The sequence below is a fragment of the Xiphophorus hellerii genome, chromosome 12 (assembly GCF_003331165.1).
Source record: "Xiphophorus hellerii strain 12219 chromosome 12, Xiphophorus_hellerii-4.1, whole genome shotgun sequence".
NCBI lineage: Eukaryota > Metazoa > Chordata > Actinopteri > Cyprinodontiformes > Poeciliidae > Xiphophorus > Xiphophorus hellerii.
The window spans coordinates 33,392,785-33,414,785 of NC_045683.1; the positions used below are offsets into that span (position 1 = coordinate 33,392,785).

Here is a 22,001-nt window from a genome sequence, read left to right on the forward strand (position 1 = left end):
GGCTACACATATAAAATGAAATTCATATTTAGCATATTTAGCACAAATAAAATATGATCATTTCTACTTATTTTGGTCACAAATAGCATTCATTTTGACTACAGGGAATATCACATTGTTCAAGTTAATTTTTTCTGGAGGGCAAAATAAAAATAGATAATAGTTTTCAAAGAGTATTGCAGTGTTTGGCCACTGTTACCCTAATTTACACTGCATCGGGCTGTGCTCTGCTCCACTGTGAACCGCAAAGGTGTATCAAGTCACATGTGCGGGAAATGAGAGATCACGCAGTAAAGTATGTATTTACTATTATTGTAAATACATATAATAATAGTTCACAACGTCCAAAATTAATATTTTCCATCCATTGCTCTCCCACTTCATATGACACTTGACTTATACATGTAGGTATCAGAATTAAATCATCATGTTTTGTGTGTATAAATCCATCCATTTTCTTTACACCCTTGTCCCTAGTAGGGTCGTGAGGGGTGCTGGTGCCTATCTAGAGCGAAACATTTCAGGCGAGAGGCGGGCTACACCCTGGACAGGTCGCCAGTCCATCGCAGGTGTATACATAGAATAAACTTTATTAATCCCCAAGGGGAAATTGCTTATTCATTGACAAGCTACTCCATCTGAGGTATTAAATATCAGTAATACAAATATAACCATATGAGACAAAGTTTATTTTATATATATATATATATATATATATATATATATATATAACTAAAAATGATGAGATAGTTAAATATGACTAAATATAAATAAATAACAAGCATGAACATTTATAGATTATTTATTATTCAATAAAAAATTGAATAGATAGATAGATAGATAGATAGATAGATAGATAGATAGATAGATAGATAGATAGATAGATAGATAGATAGATCTTTATTGTCATTGTCACAAGAACAATGAAATTTAAAAGGTGCCATCAGTCAGTGCATATGCTTAAAAACAAAAAGCAACTGTCTCACAATTCACACACAATGTAAGAATTAACAAATAACTGGGGGAAAAAAACAAAAAAACCTAATAAATAAGAACACCCACATTCTCACATACATCATTCATGATGATTAATGGTTGTTTTTGATTGCATTTAGTTTTGTATTTACTATCGGGTAGAAACTGTCTCTGAGACGGTTGGTTCTTGTTCTGATTACTCTGTATCTTCTGCCTGAAGGCAGCAGTGTGAACAGAGAATGTCCGGGGTGAGAAGTGTCCTTTGTGATGTGTTGTGCTTTTCTTAGACAGTGGTCGCTGTGCAGGTCATCCCGTGAGGGGAGAGGGCAGCCAATGATTTTTTGGGCTGTATTCACAACCCTTTGGAGAGCTTTCCTTTGAGCCGTAGTGCTGCTGTTAAACCATACGCAGATACAATAAGTCAGTATGCTCTCTATGGAGCACTTGCAGAAAGACACCAGCAGCTTCTCCTTGATGTTGTTCCTCCTGAGAACCCTCAGGAAGTTCAGTCTTTGCTGGGCCTTTTTTATCAGCTCGAAGGTGTTCATGTTCCATGTGAGGCCCTGCTCAATGTGGACCCCGAGGAAACGGAAATCAGCTACCCTCTCCACACATTTTCCCCCAATGGTTAGTGGTGTAATGTCCGTTTTATTCCTCCTGTAATCTATTATGAGTTCTTTTGTCTTTGAGTTGTTGAGGAGCAGATTGTTCTCCCTGCACCACATTAACAGCCGCTCCACCTCACCCCTGTAGGCGGACTCGTCGCCTCCTGAGATGAGCCCCACCACTGTGGTGTCATCAGCAAACTTGATGATGATGGTGGGCAGAGATGCAGTCATATGTGTACAGACAATAGAGCAGGGGGCTCAGCACACAGCCCTGTGGAGAGCCAGTACTAAGGCTGAGGGCAGTGGATGTATGTTTTGTCACCCTAACTCTCTGCTGTCGGTTGGTCAGTAAGCTCAGAATCCACATGCAGGTGGAGTGAGGGAGGCCCAGGTCCCCCAATTTGTCCACCAGTCTGTGAGGGAGGATAGTATTAAAAGCAGAGCTGTAGTCTACAAAGAGCATCCGCACATAGCTCCCCTGCTGCTCCAGATGTGACAGAGCAGCATGGAGGGCTGTGATCACAGCGTCCTCTGTGGATCTGTTGGCTCTGTAGGCGAACTGGTGGGGGTCAAAGCCAGGAGGGAGAAGTGCTGTGATGTGACCCCGGACCAGTTTTTCAAAACACTTCGTCACCACAGGGGTTAGTGCCACTGGCCGGTAGTTGTTGAGGCAAGAGATGTGAGGTTTCTTGGGTATGGGGACTATGGTGGAAGATTTCAGGCAGGATGGGACTGTAGACAGGGCTAGGGACTGGTTGAAGATCCTGGTGAAGACTCCAGCCAGCTGATCGGCGCAGTCTTTCAGGACACGTCCAGGGACGCCATCAGGTCCAGCAGCCTTCCTTGGGTTGACAGCCCACAGTGTGCGCCTCACCTCGTGCTCCTCTACAACGAGGAGTGTGGTGTTGTGGGTCACTTGGTGTAGTGTGGCTGCCTCTGTTGGCTTCACCTCAAAGCGGGCAAAGAAGAGGTTCAGCTTCTCAGCCAGTGTGGCGTCGCCTTCCGCAGCTGCGAGGTTGGTCCTGTAGTTGGTGAGATGCTGGATTCCCTGCCACACCTGCCTGCTGTTGTTGCTGTCAAGGTAGCCCTCTATCCTCCTCCTGTAGTCAGATTTGGTCATTCTGATGCCGCTCTTCAAGTTAGCTCGGGCTGTACTGTAGACGGTCCTGTCCCCAGACCTGAAGGCGGTATTCCTGGTCTTTAGCAGTCGCTGGACCTCCTGAGTCATCCAGGGCTTCTGGTTTGGGAATACCCGGATGCGTTTATCCACAGCTACAGTGTCAATACAGTTCTTGATATAGCACAGTACACTGTCTGTAAAAACCTCCAGGTCCTGATGTTCAAAAACATCCCAGTTTGTCCTGTCGAAACAGTCCTGCAGCTGCTGTGTCGCATCCTCGGGCCAGGATTTGATGGTTTTGGTGATGGTTGGAGCAGTTTTCCTGAGGGGGGCATAAGCAGGAATTAAATGCAGGGACAGGTGATCGGACTGACCCAGGTGAGGAAGTGGTCTAGCCCTGTAGCCTAGCTTGATGTTGGAGTAGACTTTGTCCAGAGTGTTAGCCTCTCTTGTAGCACACTTTACATGCTGGTGGAATTTGGGGAGGTTGAGGTTGAAGAATTTGCATGGTTGAAGTCCCCCGCTATGATGTGCACAGCATCTGGATAGATGCTCTGCAGATGGCTAATGCTGCCATGCAAAAGTCCAATAGCTGTTTTAGCATTAGCATCCGGTGGTATGTAAACAGCGGTTACCATGACTACGGTGAACTCTCTGGGGAGGTATATTGGTCTACATCTAACAGTCACATACCCCAGGTCTGGGGAGCAATGGCTGATGACAGTCGCTGTGTTAGTACACCAGGTGTTGTTCACGTACACACAGAGCCCCCCTCCTCTGCTCTTACCGGAGTCTTTCGTTCTGTCGTGGCGCTGTACTGTGTAGCCTGCTAGCTCGATGGCAGAGTCCGCTACGTCTGGAGGCAGCCAGGTCTCCGTGATCAGAAGAATACAGCTGTCCTTCACTGCACTGTGAGATGCAGCCTGTAGTCTCAGTTCATCCATCTTGTTTGCAAGGGATCTGGCGTTCGAGAGAAACAGGCTGGGGAGCGGTGGTTTGTGTGGTTGCCTCCGTAGCCTAGCTAGCACGCCGGCCCTGCAGCCCCGCTTCTGCCTTCTCTCTCTACGCCGCCGACGCTTCCTCCCTGCTGTGATGGTAATCCACGGTGCGCCGGGGCTCCTCGCTATGTCCCCCGGAATATTGAACAAGCATTGAAAATCAGCTGTAACATCTAGTTCGTAGCGGGCACCGATCATCAGGAGATCGTCCCGACTGTATATTTTGTTTGTCCGACATGACGAGTACGGAACACAAATCAACACGTACACAAGCAGCCAAACATAGCACCGACCGAGAGAGCAATGAGCCGCTGCAACTGCGTGCGCCGCCATCTTGGGGAAAAAATAAATAAAAAGAATTATAGATTATTTATTATTCAATAAATAATAAATAGCTCAGACTTGGGCATTGTAAAGCCTAATGGCAACAGGCAGAAAGGATTTTCTGTGTCGCTCTGTGGTGCACTTTGGTAAAATAAGTCTCTGGCTGAAGGTGCTCCTGTAACCAGTCAGTGCATCATGAAATGGATGAGACTAGTCGTCCAAGATGACCTGAATCCTTCTCTCACAACAGTCACTGACACCACAGTAAGAGAGTCCAGCTGCACTCCAACCACGCCGCTGGCCTTGGTGATCAGTCTGTTCAGTCTGTTGGTGTTCTCCACTTTCAGCCTGCTGCCCCAGCACACCACAGCGTACAGGATGGCAATGGTAACCACGGATTCATTAAACATCCTGAGCAAGGTCCAGCAGATGTTGAAGGACCTCACCCGCCTCAGAAAGTAGTGGCGACTTTGGCCCTTCTTGTACACAGCATATTTGTCACCATATGACAAAGTTGTCCACAGCAGCCCTGTATTCAACCTCATCACCCTCACTAATACAACCAACCACATCTGAGTCATCTGAGAACTTCTGGAGATGACAGGTTTCAGTGCAATAGCTGAAGTTGGATGTATAGAGCGTGAAGAGGAAGGGAGAGAGGACAGTCCTTGTGATGCCCCTGTGTTGCTGACAACACTGTCCGACACACAGTGCCATAGGCGCCATGCACGAACTGTGGTGTGCCAGTTAGATAGTCCACAATACAGGATACCAGGGGGAATCCACCTGCATCGCCGTCAGTTTCTTACCCAGTAGAGTCGGACGGATGGTGTTGAATGAACTGGAGAAGTCAAAAAACATAATTCTCACAGTGCTCGCCGGCTGGTCCAGGTGAGCGTATGCGCGGATCAGAAGAAGATGATGGCATCCTCAACTCCAAGTTTGGGCTGGTAGGCAAACTGCAAGAGGTCCAAGTGTGGTTGGACCAACATCTTGGAGGCCGGAGCTGCTCCAAGATGAGTTTCTCCAGGGTCTTCATGATGTGGGACGTCAGCGCCACAGGCCAGTAGACCTTGGAGTCACAGGTCTTTGGTACCAGAACAATACAGGATGTTTTCCACATCACAGGAACCCTCTGTAGATGCAGGCTGATGTTGACGACATGCTGGACGTCTTCAACATGAAGAGCTGGATAGCACAGGCTTTGAGCATACACAGCTATAACATGTTATACATGCTGACCGCAATAAATATGTATAAATATACCCATATTTTCTTTAATATAGCTAGTATTTCAAGTAAATCTAGTCTGTTTTGGTGAATTACTTTGAAAATACGGATACTGTGCTTCTGCATCTTCTTGTTGGAGCAGTATAATCATTGAAGAGCGACTCCACACTTGCTCTGTCGTCCTACAAAAATACACTACATAATTTCGGACATAGTGCAAATGCTCTCATTGACTAGAATGAAAACTGCAACACTTTGCAATGCCATGGAATTTAAAGCAATATTTACTATTAAAAGCTTTTGTGTAGACAGAATGAAAGCACAGTATTTCAACTTTTTAAATTATGTCTTCATATTTTGTGCTAAGCACAAAGCAGCCAAGTTACACACCTTGTGTTGAATTTATAAAAGGACAGCATTGCACCACTTTATTTTTAAACACTCTGTGGGCAGTGGCATCTCAAACAAAGAAAACCAACTGAAGCAAAAACCTCTTTTACCTTGTGGCTTTAGCTTGACATTTTTTTAAAGCATTTCATTACATCATGTTTAAACCAGCATAGAAACATAATAAATAATCAAATTTGTTTTGCCTGGTTCTGCAGAAAAAACTACAGGATAACTATTCAGCGGCGTACACGTGTTGAAGAGCCTGAATCCATGAAGCACCATCAGTTACGAGAGGACTCCATAAGATCAAACTTCTCAGCAGCTTAATTCACATTAAGGATGAGTCCTGACAGAAGATTATATATGTGAATGTGGATAAAGTTTTTACTGTATTTTTCAGTGATTCCATATCCGCTGCAATTTGACATTTCTTGCTGTATTTAGGACAGATTTACTTCTTAGAACCTGGGACTGTTTTAACAGGTACACACCACAGTCACCTTAGACTGTCCTTAAACACACAAAGATAAAGTTTGTGTACTGAAGAGTGCTCTATGAAAAAAGGTTTTCCTTTTGTGTATGTGTGTGTTTTCCATTGCTCAGGTTTTCAGTTTATGATATTATTAGAATTTCTTTCTCTCTCTTATTCTGGTGTATTGCTCCTGAAATATATTTTATAATACACAGATTTATTCTCTTCAACTGACTGTTTATTAAATTAAAATTACACTGCCTGTTTCAAACTACAAAATGTCTATATTTATTTATTTGCTTATACTAAAACTGTATTGGAACTAACTTGGTTACTTTATGGACCTTACCAAGCTCCGCCCACAACCGACCCAATGTCACCAAGCAAGGAACAAGTAATTTCTTTTCTTTTGCTTTTTTCTTTTCTTTTCTTTTTTTTTTTTTTTGCTTTGCTGATCCAACAGTTAGACAGATGCCCTAAACTACAGATACAGCAGCACAAAAATTGCCATTCTAGAAATAAAAATTTAGGAAATTGTGGTTTGTACAAAGAGAAAATTATGCAGTAGTTGTGTGGTCTCACAGTATGAGTGTTATTAGCTTCAATTTCAGAGAGTGGCATTTATTGATTCTCCAAAGCTTGTTTGAGTGTTCTCCGGTTGCTCCTGTTAAACTATGATTCACTTACAGTTAAAATGACCCCAGTCACCTAAACCCCAGCCCTAACAAACCTCTCTGAAGAGTTATTTTTGAGTCACACATAATAAATTTGTGACTCAAAAATGTGGTGAAAAAAGGCTAAATGATGGAGGAATGGTACAAGTAATCAAATATAGCGTTTTGTATATAACTGATTATTGTGTGTAAATTACTCGGTTTTTCTTTGTGGTTTGCAAAAGTATTCATACCCCTTGAACCTTTCCATATTTTGTCACATTACAATTACAAACATAAATATAGTTCATAAACTTATACATGATTCAAGACAGTTTTTACAAATAAAAAACTGAAAAGTGTGGTATGCAAATGTTTTCAGTGCTCCTGAGTCAATACTTTGTGGAACCACCTTTTGCTGCTAATACAGCAGAAAGTCTTTCAGGGTTTTTCTCTCCCAGCTTTGCGCATTCTTTTTGAAAATAAGTTCCAGGTCAGTCAGATTAGATGAAGAATGTTAGTGGACAGAAGTTTTCAGATCTTTCCACAGATTGTCGATTGAGTTTAGGTCTGGACTTTGACTGGACCATTCTAACACATGCATATGTTTTGTTTTAAACAATTCTATAGCCCTGGCTTTATGCTTAGGGTGAACCTACACCCCAGTCTCAAATCTTTTACAGACTGTCATGGAAGAAATTTCTTTAACAAGAGTCTGGATGAGAAGAAATAAGAAATTTATTAAAACTTTGCAAGGTGACAAGAGAAATACAGAGTCAAAGGAGTCTGTCAAGTGCTCTGACTAATAGTGGATTCTGGCTTCCTTTTATAGGTTCTGCCCAGCCGATCATATAGCAGCAGGATGTCATGTCACCGTCTCTGGGTGTTTCCCAGTGGTGGAGAAAGTACTCAAAAAAATGCACTTAAGTAAAAGTACAAATACACAGACAAAAATGTACTCTAGTAAAAGTAAAAGTACAACATTAAAATTTTTACTTGAGTAAAAGTAAAAAAAGTACTGGCTTTTGTAAATACTTAAGTATTAAAGTAAAAGTACTTACTGAATGCATTACCTAATCGCTAATACAATATCATTAAGTGTACCTATCACATTTAATTTTACTACATCAGTGATGTGCCATTTTAACGAACAATGCCACAGACAAAAGCATGTTGTTATTGTGTTTACTCTCTATAACATAGTTTAGACTTAGATTTGTGATTCTATGCATCATAATTTCAGGGATGGAAACATCTTGTCTCCTGTCCTAATATAGCATGAACTTCACTTTTTTTGCCACTAGAGGCATTTATTTTGAAAGAAATCCAACAGAAAGAGGATGAAAAGAATGTGGATGGGGGAGGACATGCAACCAAGGAGCCATGTAGCAGTGTTGTAGTCAAGACCACCTAACCCGAGACCAAGTCAAGACCAAGACCAGCACCCCGCGCTACATGACACAATAAAATGAAGTGTACCTATCAAAATTGCTTCTCAAATTGATCTGAAAAATCCACATTCCCATAAAAACACCTAGATATTAAATACTTAGAGCTGAAATAAATTTAACCAGTATCATTCTCAATTCAAATTCTACATTCTGCTTTGCTTCCATCTCTCTGCCACAATCCGCAGAAGTCTCCTGCCAATAGATAACGCCCTGGGCGGTTGCCCATGTCAGAAACCACAATTGTCTGCACCATTAAACATAGCAATTAAGGCAATGCATTAACGGTAAACAATGCTCAACTATGAACACTTTCCAAGGCGCAACAAGCAAGAAGTAACCACGCTGAAGGAGCACCATGAGCAGTGTTGTATAAAGTACTGAAATCTCAGAGTCAAGTAAAAGTATAGGTACCTCTCCAAAATATGACTTTGGTAAAAGTCCAAGTCACTGACTGAAATGTTACTTGAGTTAAAGTCTTAAAGTATCTGAAACGTCTTGTACTTAAGTATGGAAATTGCTGTAAAAATGGATGTACTCAAGTAATGTAATGAAAAGTATAAGTAAAAAGTAAAACAAGGCAAATGCAGTTTGAATGACATTTTTCATATTTTGGTAAACTTGTCAAATACACTTAAAATAATGTACACAACCATGTGCAGGCAAAATTAAACCTGCTAATAAATTGTTCCAGTTTTAAAGAGTAGCACATGTTAATGGTTTGTGGTTTTGAACTTGCATGCCTTTCCTATATTTGTTCAATTCAGTCTAAATTGCTATCGCTATGGCTTCCGTCCCCCCTTGAACAGAGGAGTCTAGGTAGCCTGCTACAGTCAACATTAGGCCTAAGCTAAATATACCACGTGTGGAACTGAAACAATGCCAAACAAAGTTCATTTATACAGGTAACGTTATGCTCAAGATTTCACAATAGTGCCTAGTGACCAAGCTATAGTTACTGAAACAGGAGGATTATAACCATTTCATAAGAAGTTACCTCGATGTGTTTCTTCAAGTTGGACGGGGAGTTTTTGTAAGATAGAATTTCCACATCTTCGGGCAGGAATAACATACACTGCATGCGGTACGACGAATCTTTAACACCCACGAAAGAGTGTATTGTGTTTAAATAAGGCCATGGGCTCTCATCACCAGCTGGTGGTTCCCCTGGACCGTGTTGTGGTCTCCGTCTCCTCCTCCATGTGGCTGCTGCTGATTGCGAGACTTGCTTTGTGTTTAATGGGAGAAGCGAAACAGGTGTATCCTATTGGAGGTGATGAACAAGCCCAGGCAAGCAGGCTACCGACTTTGTTGCAGTCAATCAGTAGGTGGGGTCAAAACACTTGCGTTTCTCTCTCTCGCTTTTTTGTAACGAGTAACTAAACCACACATTGAAAATATATCGGAGTAAAAGTATGCGATTAAGTTCGGAAATATAGTGAAGTAAAAGTGAAAGTCATCAAACATGTTCATACTCGAGGAAAGTATGAAGTACTCCAAAATATACTTAAGTAAAGTAGTGAAGTATTTTTACTTCGTTACTATACAACACTGACCATGAGTGTTCTCACCCTGTCTTGCCACCATGACAGGTGATGAAAACAATCAAAGAGCAATGAACATGCTCTGCGTTCTTACGTTCTTGTTTTATTCCCCAATTAAATAAATCTATATATATTTTAATTAAATATTAATAGCGACTGCAGTGTATGCAGAGCATCAAAAGAACAAAAAACGGCTCTCAGTGAGGCTTCAGTCCTATAGAACCTAGTAAAGATTCGTCCAGAAGAATTGGATCGTTCATGACTGTTATATCACTATATAGCAGACTTTGGTCACAGCTTGTCCCATATATGCGACACCTCAGTCAACACCTCCGCACAATAATGGACCTTACCAGAGGGGCCGCTTTCATTGGCTGATGCCCATTCTACGTGGTCACGTGCGTAGCCATCTCACAAACACACGCTTCCCGTTAGCTAAGTACAGCATAATGGCAGTACTGATACAACTTCTACACCCTGAAGCATGTCTGCTACACAGTCTTACGTTAGCTAAACAGATCAATATGCAATGTGTACTGTATCTGACATACACTAAAGATTTTATTTTAGCAGAAAAGGCTTTGGACTAAACTGTTACTCGTGTTAGCCACTCTAGCACCAAGTACAGCTAGTCAATCAACCATCGCTGAGTTCATGAAAGCGTTGATTAATAATCGAGAAATAAATATCAAGCCTGGAAACTTGATATCGTAACGGACTGAATGTTATGTTTTTAACGTAATCTTTGCTCGTCTTGCGGGGCGTAGGCAATTGCCACGGTAACAGGTGTGCTTAAACTACAAAGAGAGAGAGAGAGTAAAAAGGTAGGAGTGGTTTTGAGTTGATCACCTGTTCGGGTTATTTTACCTTTGCTGTGGCGCATTACAGCCGCTGTAGTTTCTAAACGTTGGACTAATTACCTCATTCGTTTGTGAGTATGCGTCATTCAAACATCAAATAGAACAAATATATTTCATACACAACAAATGGGTTCTACCCTGGTAATTATGTGAAATTAAATTAATTATATCCCAACTTCAGAAGATTTGCCTTTACCTTTACAGAGCTCTTTGGTTCCTCCTATCAGTCTGTAGCTTCTCATATTTCAGTCATCAAACCAAATTTCAGATCTATCATAACTGACTGACACCTGCTGGCCTCAGGTTTGCAACCAGCTTGTGACTGAGAAACCAGTAACCTCCTCCCAGATGATGATATGAACTTGTTAGTTCCTCTGTCCATTGTAGTAGCTGATATATTGTGAAAATCCGGTAGAAATTATGCACTAATCGAGTCCAGTTTACATAGAAACAACCCTGCGAGGCTTTGTTTGTGAGACTTGCGGTCACGTGGGTCGGTTGTGGGTGGAGCTTGGTAAGGTCCATTCAGCGCATGAGTGACAACTTTTTTTCATTGCAGATGCAACATATGTGTCTCTGTACAGCTAGCTTTGCTAACATCACGTCCACATAACTTACCTTTCGTTAAGCCTCCTTTACAAGTGACGCTAAACGTTGGACGAAGTCCTCACCGTCTGTGAAAGCGAAGCGCTGCTGATTTTACATGTCGTGAAATCTTATGATTTATGTAGCGGTATTCTACTACTGACGATTAGACAGACATCTTCTCCCGCTCAGAGAAAACCACTGCGCATGTCTTGGAGCTCCGCGTGCGAGTGAAAAGAGGAGGCGGTGGGTAACAGACACACGTAATTAGTAAGTCACGTTATTGCTTGGATTTTACAGCGTCCCTGAACTTAACATTTAACGGAAAAAAAGCGCAATGCGAGTAACGTGACGGTTTTGTAGAAATGTAGTTTAGTAGAAAGATATTTACTGTAAAATGCAGTGGAGTAAAAGTCAAAAGTATCCATGTGTAACTGGGTTCTGCTTCACTCCACTGTACCAGGCCGGCCTAAGTAACCCCTCGACTCTGCGTTGTGTAGTTTTTTAATTAAGACAAGGAGTATCTGGGTGATCAGGCAGTTTATTTCCTGAATGAGAACATATCGGGGTTCGAATTAGTGCAACGGCTCAGCTTCATTCAGCACACTACAACAGAGCATTCTGTTAGCTTATAACTTAGCACATGAAGTGTTTTATAATATTAACAAAACTAAAAATACAAAAATTGGTGCCAGGCACACATCTAGTAAATAGTCATTACACACTATCTGTCTAAGTTAATAAAAAATATGTTTTATGTGTTGCTAACACTTTTCTATACTGTGTGCTGAAGAATGCAACTCACCTCTCGTGCAGCTTTCTCAGACTGGCACTGAGTACAGGGGCCAGCAACCTATAACCAGCCACACAGAGAGGGTGGCGCTATTTCCCCATTGCACTGACCTAACCTAATCTAAACACTGTTACATTCCCCCCTGCTGAATGGGCTCTTTGCACCTGCCGTGCTGACGTCATAACAGCATGCGCAAATGCGGCTCTCTTTTTTTGAGTTACCGTGACAGCTAGAAAAGACAAAGTCTTATTTCAGACGCAAATAAAACAATACTATGAACATTGCTGTCTTCCAAATATAATGGGCTTTTAAGTTTTCATGGATTTCCAAGCGGTCTTGAATTATCGTCGCTACCAGTTAAAGCTAACGCCACACAGCAAAGTTTGCAGCCTTCACTTTACTCCGGATCAACTTCTTCAGCCTAAAGAAGAAGGTAAAGGAGCCTCCTGTGTTATTTCCATGGAATCACTTCTGTATTCAGCCTGAAAGAGCGAGTGTACGGGAACGAGAGAGCAGACCAGAGCCAGACAGCAGAACAACTGATCCGCCTGTACACACTGCTGTAAACACCGTCCTGCTTCACAAGAAGCATGCAAAACTAATAAAGCGAAGTAACACGGAAACCTTAAGGAACACGGCCATATTTTTCTGAAAGCAACAACTCTGAACCTGAACCGTCAGCTGAACTAGAACTCCGACACCAGAGCTGCTCTACTGTTAAGCTATGGGCTTGTTGTTCCTCAGGCTTCCGAAGCAAAAAGCCTGAACCGTAAAATCCCCGTTACTTGGTCTCTGACACTAACGACAATAAACGCACGTAATATACTTGAAAACAAGGTAAAAACATTGTCCGTTAGAATGGATGAAAAATGTTTAGATACTTAAATAGCACATTTTTACAAGAAAAATGTCTAGCATAAGCTAAAGCTAATGTTAGCCACAAAGTTTAAAGAAAGTAAAACTCACCTTCATATCTTCGTATCTGAGGTGAACATCTTAAAACCTTTCTCCAGCTTACTTGTCGGGGCTTCGGATCGATGTACATCATTAGCTGTTACCTTGGACAAGCCCTGCAAACACCCAGTGTAAAGTGCCTTTTTCAATAGATCGGAAACGATTGAGCCGCTTTTCCCCGAACGTGGAAGCTGAGGTGCAAAGAGCCACTTGCACCCCGAAATGTTGTTCACCATTAGCACATTGTCTTAATTGCTATGTTTAATGGTTGTTGAGAAAACGAGATATATTTGCTACCTGTTGCTCGTTGTTATCTCGTCTTCTATGGAGTGAAAATAGTCTCAAAATATCTGTGTGCATGTGTAAAAATATCTGTGCGTTTGTAAAAATATTTGTGTGTGTGTAATACTGGATTTGTAACTCCTGTAAGCATCTTTGTGTGTAGCTTTGGATCGTTGTGTCTGTGAGACATGATTTGTAAGCCTTAAAAATAAATTAAACCTTCTCTTACAACTACAAATGTTGAAAAAGTACGCACAGGTCACCTGGTACACACACACACAAAACTGCATTTACACACAGATCCGGTTACGAGTGCACGAGTATTTTTGAGACTCATTTCACGCTTCGGGAGCTCCCAGATTTGTGTGTAGATGGTGCGTTTAAATGCTAGTAGAAAGCTGGGTCATCTGAGTTTTACTCAATCTAGTGTTTTTATCCTCTAAACCGGTGGTTCTTAACCTGGGTTCTATCGAACCCTAGGGGTTCAATGAGTCGGTCTCAAGGGTTCGGAGGAGCCTCTGCCGCGGAGGTAAAGACACACTTGTGTAAAGTCGTGATGACACGCCCCGCTTGGCCATCACTTGCCGCAGAGGATCATATTACATTGCTTGGCCAATCAGTGCTGCGGAAAATATAGTGACCGCAGTATTCAACGGCTGTCGTAGTTGTACGTCGTGTGGTTTCTTTCTTAATATTTTAATCCATACTAAATATGTCGAGCAAAAACAGAAGAAAATGAACAGATTTTGCTGTGAAGATGACATGAGAGTAGCACTTGCCAAGGTAAGCAACGCCTATCTGAACTGTTCTCTGTCATGGAACGGTGGGGTGTAGGGGATGGTGAGGCAGACGCAGCAGACCCAGGTAAGGTAAATGGTGAATTTAATGATGGGAGCACAGTCCAAACAACGAGCAGCAGGCACATGGACACACTGACGACGAATAGACGAGACATTGACGAGGACCCGACGAGGAACAAGGAACACAGGTGGAGTTAAATACATGGGAGGGTAATGACAGAACGAGACACACCTGGGAACAATCAAGGGGAGGACAAGGACAACGAAGAGACTCAAGGACACAAAAAACTCTAAATGAACACAGAAAACACAGATCCTGACAGTCTCCCAAAAACAACAGCAGAAGTCACACTGATTTGCAGGTATGTAAATTTGGTCAATGCTTTATTCTGGCCCCAAAAAAAGTATTTTGTGGATTCAAAATGACAAAAAACAAACTACATTTAAAATAATTTAAAAAATTAAGTTATTAAAAATTTTTTAAATTCTTCAAAAAATCCAATTTTATTTTTAATTAGCATAATAGTAAAAAAAATATTTTTGGGGGCTTAAATTCTTTTATGGGGCCGAAATATTTTTTGGGGGGGAGGATAAAGTAATACCGTAATTTGTTGTGAGTTCATGCATTGTTGGTTTTGTTCTTTGAGCAAGGTGACGTTCATGCATGGCTCATTTTGTGCACCAGTAAAAAAAACCCCAACATATACCTATGTCTTAAATTTGAAAAACAAATATTTTACTTATCACTAAAGAAGGGTTCAGTGAATGCGCATATGAAACTGGTGTACCTCTAAAAAGGTTAAGAACCACTGCTCTAAACGTTTCTCACTGTGGCCGAAGTGGCAAATACGTTAGTTCGGTGGAAAACGGAAACCCTAGCACTTCCCAAAAATATCCCAAAATTATTTATTCACATATTGTGCATTTTTGAGCGGTACAGGAGACTAAGTGGTCTGATAAACGACCACTGGATGGCGAAATGGTTCGCTGGCCGGAAAAATAGGCAGGCAAATCAAGAAGCAAAACTTCTTGATGGTCTGCTCTCAGAAGTAAGTAGAAGCTAATGCAGGCTTTGCTCTCCGATTATAATGAGACATGGAGTAATTATAAATAATTTCAGATTACGTTTTATATGGCTGGTATTTTGATACTCTGCCCTCCTCATATGTTTCTGTTAGCAGGAGCTAATGTTTATGTGAGCTATGCTACTTCAGCTGTTCGCAGCTAAATCCATGTATTTTTAGTGTCACACTCAGCACAGTGTGAGTCTATCTTCAGTCTTAACTTTAACCCAGGTTGATCTAGTTTTATCATGCCGAAGTCAGCAAGCATCTTCAGGAGATTATGGCAGTTGGATGTTGGTCACTATCACTGAAACCGTATTTTCTTGCTTCAGCTGTATTGAAGGTAGACCTGGACCTGCAGGAACATCATCTGGTGCTAGACTTTATTCACCAGAACAAACTGAAAGGTACTTCATTTATGTTGACTTCTCAACATATTTAAGGATTTAGTCTAATGTTCACACATAGGCCTGTCACAATAATCAATTAATCAGATGATAAATTAAAACAAACTCAATCATTTCCATTGACCTGATTTATCGTTTCTCTTTTTTTCTTTCTTTCTACCAAAAACTGGATGATAAAAGCCTTCAGTTTGGTACTTTGGTCTCGACTAGCCCTTATTTTGAAAAGCAATTTTGTTTACAAAGACTTCAAAATTCATTAGTTGTTTTTTTTTGTTGGAAAAATTATTATCTAAGTTTATTTAAATTATGAGTTTATATGTTTTCATATTATTATTCTTTTGTGTTTCTTCTTTGACCCCTTTTCTTTTATGGTACATTATTAACTGTTCTTTGGATGTTTGCTTGAAGATTAGAAATGCTACACACTCTTCTTGTTTTATCAATGTTTATTTGGAGATTAGAAATGCTCACTCACTCTTCTGGTGTTATCAAACTGCCTGTCTTAGACGAGTCAGCTTTGTGTATTGTAAGAGTGTCCCAGAACATCCTCTGACGAAACTATCTGTGTGACTATGTGAAGAAACCCAACCCTCTTTTCCTTGACGTGATAATAAAAAGCAGGTGAGAGCTGGGGGAGTTGATCCCAGACAGTTGTTTGACTGCGGTTCTCAGTGTCTGGCTTCTCTCCCCTCTTCGGCAGAAGAGTAACTTGTGTCTCTGGTTGATTCCTTGCAGGTTGGGAACTAAAACAGACACAACATCTTGGGGGCTCGTCCGGGATCCCAATATACCCGCCCGCTGACGGAGGGAGTACGACGCGGTGAAATCTGCCGGTAGTCAGGGTCTGAAAGTCCCGGCGTGTAACTTGCTCGCTGGGCTAGCGTCTTAGGTCACCTCCTTCCGGCAACAGCAGATTGACAGGATCCAAACCGGGACAGAGCAGGGATCAACCAAGTAAGTGAATGGTACGGGAGGTTTGAGTCCACCGTTTAAACGTCAAGGGAAAGCAACTATCTAAAAAGGTAGATAGTGGGTATTTTTACTCTTTTTTTCACCTTTAAGTAAAGATAGCAACTAACTAAAAGGTAGATAGTGGGTATTTTTACTCTTTTTTCACCTTTAAGTAAAGAAAGCAACTATCTAATAGGTAGATAGTGGGTATTTTTACTCTTTTTTCACCTATAAGTAAAGATAGCAACTAACTAAAAGGTAGATAGTGGGTATTTTTACTCTTTTTTCACCTATAAGTAAAGATAGCAACTAACTAAAAGGTAGATAGTGGGTATTTTTACTCTTTTTTCACCTTTAAGTAAAGAAAGCAACTATCTAATAGGTAGATAGTGGGTATTTTTACTCTTTTTTCACCTATAAGTAAAGAAAGCAACTGGTTAAGTATTGGAGCTACGAAGGGAAAGCTTTAAAAGGGTGAAGCCTAAAAGCAGTGGGAAAGTAAGTGACGGCTTGTTGTCGTCAATACTCCACTCAATTAACTGTTGAGTCGAAGTGAGAATTGCCACAATAAGAACTTGACCGTCACCCCGCTCTCATATTCCCGTTCCGTATAGACCACCCAAGGTGTGTAAAGAACGGGGCTAAAACACTGAAAAATGGGTTCTTCACAAGGCAAGGAGGGAGGTCTTAAGAAGTATGGTGTAACTGGCGTGTTGAAAATAGGACAATGGAAAAACGTGGTGTGTAGGTTGAAAACAAGCGCTAGTTCAAAGACTGGTACCAGACAACAGAAAAAATTGAAAGTACAAAAAATTAAAAGTTGTACGTAGCTATCTAACACAAGCACAAAATAAACAAACTGCGCGCACTAAAAATAAATCAGGTCAAAAAACAGAAGCTATGTTTGTCAGATCGGAAGATAACGAAACTCAACCCCGAACTCGAGCGCGTGCACAACGACCCCCATCCCCAACCTCTGACGTAGACCCAAGGGAGGACGCTCCCGAGGCATCAGGGGTTATGCCAACAGGCTGGCCTGCCAAAAAAGAAAAAAAACAGGCGACACAAGGCCCGTCTCATGAATTTGGCCAAACCTTGCAATCTTCCTTAGGGAAAGACTGGGCAAAAGTCCGGGGCAATTATACTGGACACTCCTCCCGTGACCCAACGAAGGTACTCCCACACCAGGGTCCCATGTGTAGTGAACAACAAAATCAGTAGGATGGATTACAGCAAAGGGTTAAGGAAGTATATGCTAGACACTCGGATTATTCCCACCTTGGCTCAGTAAAACAAAAGTCCGGGGAGGATGTAGATGATTTCAAAATCCGCTTTGAAAAAGAATATAGATTCCACAGCGGCATCCCATATGATGACCGAAATAACTCCCCTTACAAACAACAACTTAAAAATATGCTAATGTCAGATTTCCACCCACCTATCACTAAATGGATCAGAAAACATCTAGTGACATTTAACGCCTCCACCGTTCAGGAGCTAATGGAATATGCACATGGCACTGAGAAACATGCAAAAAAGGGAGGAGGAAGTGAAAGTGGACACAGCCTGTGCAGTGGGCTGACACGCAGCTCACTGCCTGGCTGGCTAAAGTGGCTGAAACTATACAATAACGAGAGAAAAGACACATTTATAAAAAAAAATTAAAAAACACAGAAAGAAAGACGAACCCTAATTGACTTCTATTTGCTTCCTTCCTTTTCCTCTGTCTGAGCTTCGCTGCGGTGTGTCTGACCTCTGACGCAGAGGTCAGACGCACCGCACCGTTTGATCTCAACTCAAACCTGTCCTGCCATGGACCAGATGATGTCCCTCCCTCATCACCAGCCAATGACAGCAATCAAGACTACGTCCCTGTGTTTGGATGCAACTGAACTCTTACAACCTCCGCTGATCTACTCCCTGACATCAGCGTGGAGAAGGGAAGGATAATGTGCTTCAGAGACAAAGATAACAAACTGAACTATTTGACGCTTGTTTCATTTGTGGACAACATGGACATTGAATGAGGGACAGGCTGTAATAAAAAGCAGCTGAGAGGTGAGAGCTGGGGGAGTTGATCCCAGACAGTTGTTTGACTGCGGTTCTCAGTGTCTGGCTTCTCTCTCCTCTTCGGCAGAAGAGTAACTTGTGTCTCTGGTTGATTCCTTGCAGGTTGGGAACTAAAATAGACCCAACATATTTATTTTGGATATTAAAAATGTCTTCCAGTTCCAGTGTTGAATTTAAAGTTTAATGACCTTTGAGAGTGTGTTCTTGCATTATTATTTTGTCCTTACCATTTTATTACTTAAAAAATGGTCTCAAAAGAACAATATTATCATTTGAGAACTTCTGGAACAATTTATCATACAGTAAAATTTTTCATCGTGACAGACCTATTCACACATCCTACAGAATCTTCAGATTAAATTGTGTTTGTGTCTCGATCTCTGAAATCCACAGAGACTCCATTTCATCGCCCCTTAAACAAATATATACCTCATCTGCAAACCTGCTGTTCCTGTTTGTCTTCATTTCAAGTTGATTAATGCAGATGGTAAAATGTACTCAGATGGTTTAGATTTTCATAAGCAGTAAATTTCTAGTTTGACACAATTAACAGCTAATAAACACATACTTAAAAAAAATTTATATTTTATGCATTTATTTAAAGCACCACTGCAAAAATAGCCTCCTCAGCAAAACATTTAATGCATAAACATTTGATCAACATAAAAAGAAAGATTTCTACATACATTGTGATGATTCAAATAATTTTCAGGTTCAGTAATGTTCTGTCAAAGTCAGGTTTGTCAGTGCATCAGCTGTTCAGGAAAATCAACACATTTTTTCTAACACTAACTATTTGTTCTTTTCTCTGCATCTTCAGACAATCTGCAACAGCTGAGAGTCTGGGAGTTTCAACACCAAAACCTCAAGCTTCAAATTGAGCCGTCAACTGGACCAAGACGCCTTTCAAACAACTACAGTAGTTAACGTGCTCTGTTGGTAGACATTATGGTTTATTCTTAATCTGTACAGACTGTCCTTGGTTGTCTTTGAATACACAGCTTTATGGTGTTTTCTTTTGTTAATTGATTATAGTAAATATTTGAACATCTATGTAAGTTTTAAGACATTTCATTGTTAACTTTAGGTTGCTGTGAAACCACCCATGTTGATCTGAACCTATTTTGTTAAAGATTCAACAGATTTGTTGCAATCTTAAATATTTAATCTGTCCTTTCTGCAATGAGGTGAACATTAAAGTTAATTCAGGAAACACTTTTGTCATCTTCTTTCTACATTATAAATCGAATGATGCCTCTATTAAAATCATATATTTGTGACATCAAACTTTTTTCTGCCATAAAGCAGTGGTCAAACTATGGGTAAATGTTTGTAATTCACTTTCAACAAATGGAAACCAAAAAGGTTTTAAAGTAAAAACACTGTGAATACTCCTCGTCTACCTCAACACAGGTAAAGTTTCCACTGTATATAAGTAAATGTGATTATAATTGAGTGAAAATTGTACAGCAGGGCTTTAGCTCCAGTTCAGGAGGGTCAGTGTCCTCCACCCTTTAGATGTCTCTTCTTTAACGCACCTGAGTCAAATCATGAGGTCAGAGGTCATTAGCACGACTCTGGAGAACTTGACTCCTCTAAGCAGCCATTTAATTCAGTTGTGTTGGACCAGAACGTATCTAAATGTTGCAGGAAACCAGAAATCAATGCCTGGATCTGAGGATCCCGTTAGAGGATCAGTGTGTTGAGATCTGAAAGCTTCTGATCCTCCAGTAAGTAAAATAACACCAGACCACCATCAGTCAGCCGTTTCGTCCTGTGTAGAGATAAATATAAAATGTTATTTATACACATAGAAATTCAATAAATTAGAATCGAAAGGCAATTTATTTCACTTAATTATATTCACTTAGTGAATAAAGTAAAAGGCAAATCAGAATATCTCACAAACTATAAATACAAATATCAGTCAGAAACATGATTTAGGAATTTGATTGGAACCTGTTGGGCAAAACGGATACTGTAAGAACCACCCAGAGAATTTTTATGGATGAAAGACTCGCACTGTGCTGAGTGTGACATTAAAAATACACGGACTTAGCTGGGGACAGCTAAAGTAGCATAGTGTAGATGAGTTAATTTTATTTATTTATTTTTTATTTTTCTTATGAACTTTCTCAAAACACCTTTTTGTTGAATTGACCTGTCAGTTATCGCTTTTGCACTGCTGCAGCCTATTTCTGTTTAAACTGCGTTTATTTTTGGTTCCTACTGTAAATATTGTTCTGGGAGGACGGTTATTAGTGTTGCACAAAGTAAGGTACTGTAACGTAGATGCAGCAGCCAGGCAAAAGCTGCCTAACTGAGCTGCTGGTAAGATGTGTGCTAATGCTACCTCTCACTCTCAGTAATGTTTATAACGTTACAAATAGTTCTCACAGTTTTTGTGCCGCATAAAAATATAATGTTAAGTGTCTTTAAGTGTTTTAAAAACTTTGGGTTTGGTTAAAATTAAACTGTTACTCTTATAAAGTTTGTCTGAAGTTTTCCCTCCAAAATGTGTTTGTTGGGCCGCAGGTATCTGACTGTGACTGTGTGTACCATACCCGGTGATTGAGTGTGTCCCACACTGTGTCTTATAGGTATGTGATGAATACACAGTTTTCTGTCGTAGTTTTATATCTTTTCATTTAATTACTTTTAATTTCTCATTACTTTTAATTTAATTACAGAATAGGTCCTTTATGCATTCTTTTACATAAAGAAAGAATTTTAAGTTTTGTATTATATTTTTGATTTTTATTTATATTAATTTGCTTTATGTATTAACATATTTCATTGATACTGATTTGTACATGATTTTATTTTTCTTTATTCCATTTGTTGTTAATATAAAAAGGGAGAAGCTGCCTAACTGAGCTGCTGGGATCTGACTGTGACTGTGTGTACCATACCCGGTGGTTGAGTGTGTCCCACACTGTCTTATAGGAATAAACTGACACAGATTCTGATTCCAGTGTGACGTTATTGATCCTTTTTACAACTATTATAATAGCTCACATAAACATTAGCTCCCGCTAACAGAAACATATGAGGAGGGCAGAGTATCAAAATACCAGCCATATAAAACGTAATCTGAAATTATTTATAATTACTCCATGTCTCATTATAATCGGACAGCAAAGCCTGCATTAGCTTCTACTTACTTCTGAGGGCAGACCACCGGGACGCTCTGTCTTGCTTCTTGATTTGCCTGCCTATTTTTCCAGCCAGCGAACCATTCCACCACCCAATGGTCGTTTATCAGACCACTTAGACTCCTTTACCGCTCAAAAATGCACAATATGTCTAAAAATAATTGTGGAATATTATAAGGAAGTGCTGAGATATGCCACCGATTTCCACTGAACTAATGTATTTGCCACTTCGGCACAAGCACAGTGAGAAACGTTTAGAGCAGGGGTGCCCAAAGTCGGTCCTTAAGGGCCGGCAACTTGCACGTTTTAGTTCTCTCC

At 40.7% G+C, this 22,001-nt stretch overlaps 1 protein-coding gene and 2 long non-coding RNA genes across 4 annotated transcripts in view; 2 read left to right on the top strand and 1 right to left on the bottom strand.

Moving 5' to 3' along the window:
* Nucleotides 1–20,123, top strand: part of npr3 (natriuretic peptide receptor 3) — a 107,847-nt gene extending 87,724 nt beyond the window's left edge. The window contains exon 8 of one of the 2 annotated variants that reach the window (XM_032578880.1): nucleotides 19,349–20,123. In XM_032578880.1, the coding sequence (XP_032434771.1) occupies nucleotides 19,349–19,409 (61 nt within the window). In that variant the 3' untranslated portion in view covers nucleotides 19,410–20,123. Of the gene's footprint in view, nucleotides 1–5,860; nucleotides 6,348–19,348 lie in introns of those variants that run through there. The other variant, XM_032578879.1, reaches the window with a different exon arrangement.
* On the bottom strand, nucleotides 2,106–11,123 carry LOC116729961 (uncharacterized). Its single transcript, XR_004341225.1, has 3 exons — nucleotides 11,112–11,123; nucleotides 9,857–9,859; nucleotides 2,106–2,498 (listed from the first exon to the last, which is right to left on the bottom strand). It is a non-coding gene; the product is annotated as an uncharacterized LOC116729961 (long non-coding RNA).
* A 471-nt stretch (nucleotides 20,124–20,594) lies between the features above and the next one.
* On the top strand, nucleotides 20,595–21,497 carry LOC116729962 (uncharacterized). Its single transcript, XR_004341226.1, has 2 exons — nucleotides 20,595–21,128; nucleotides 21,386–21,497. It is a non-coding gene; the product is annotated as an uncharacterized LOC116729962 (long non-coding RNA).
* Nucleotides 21,498–22,001: the final 504 nt, after the last annotated feature.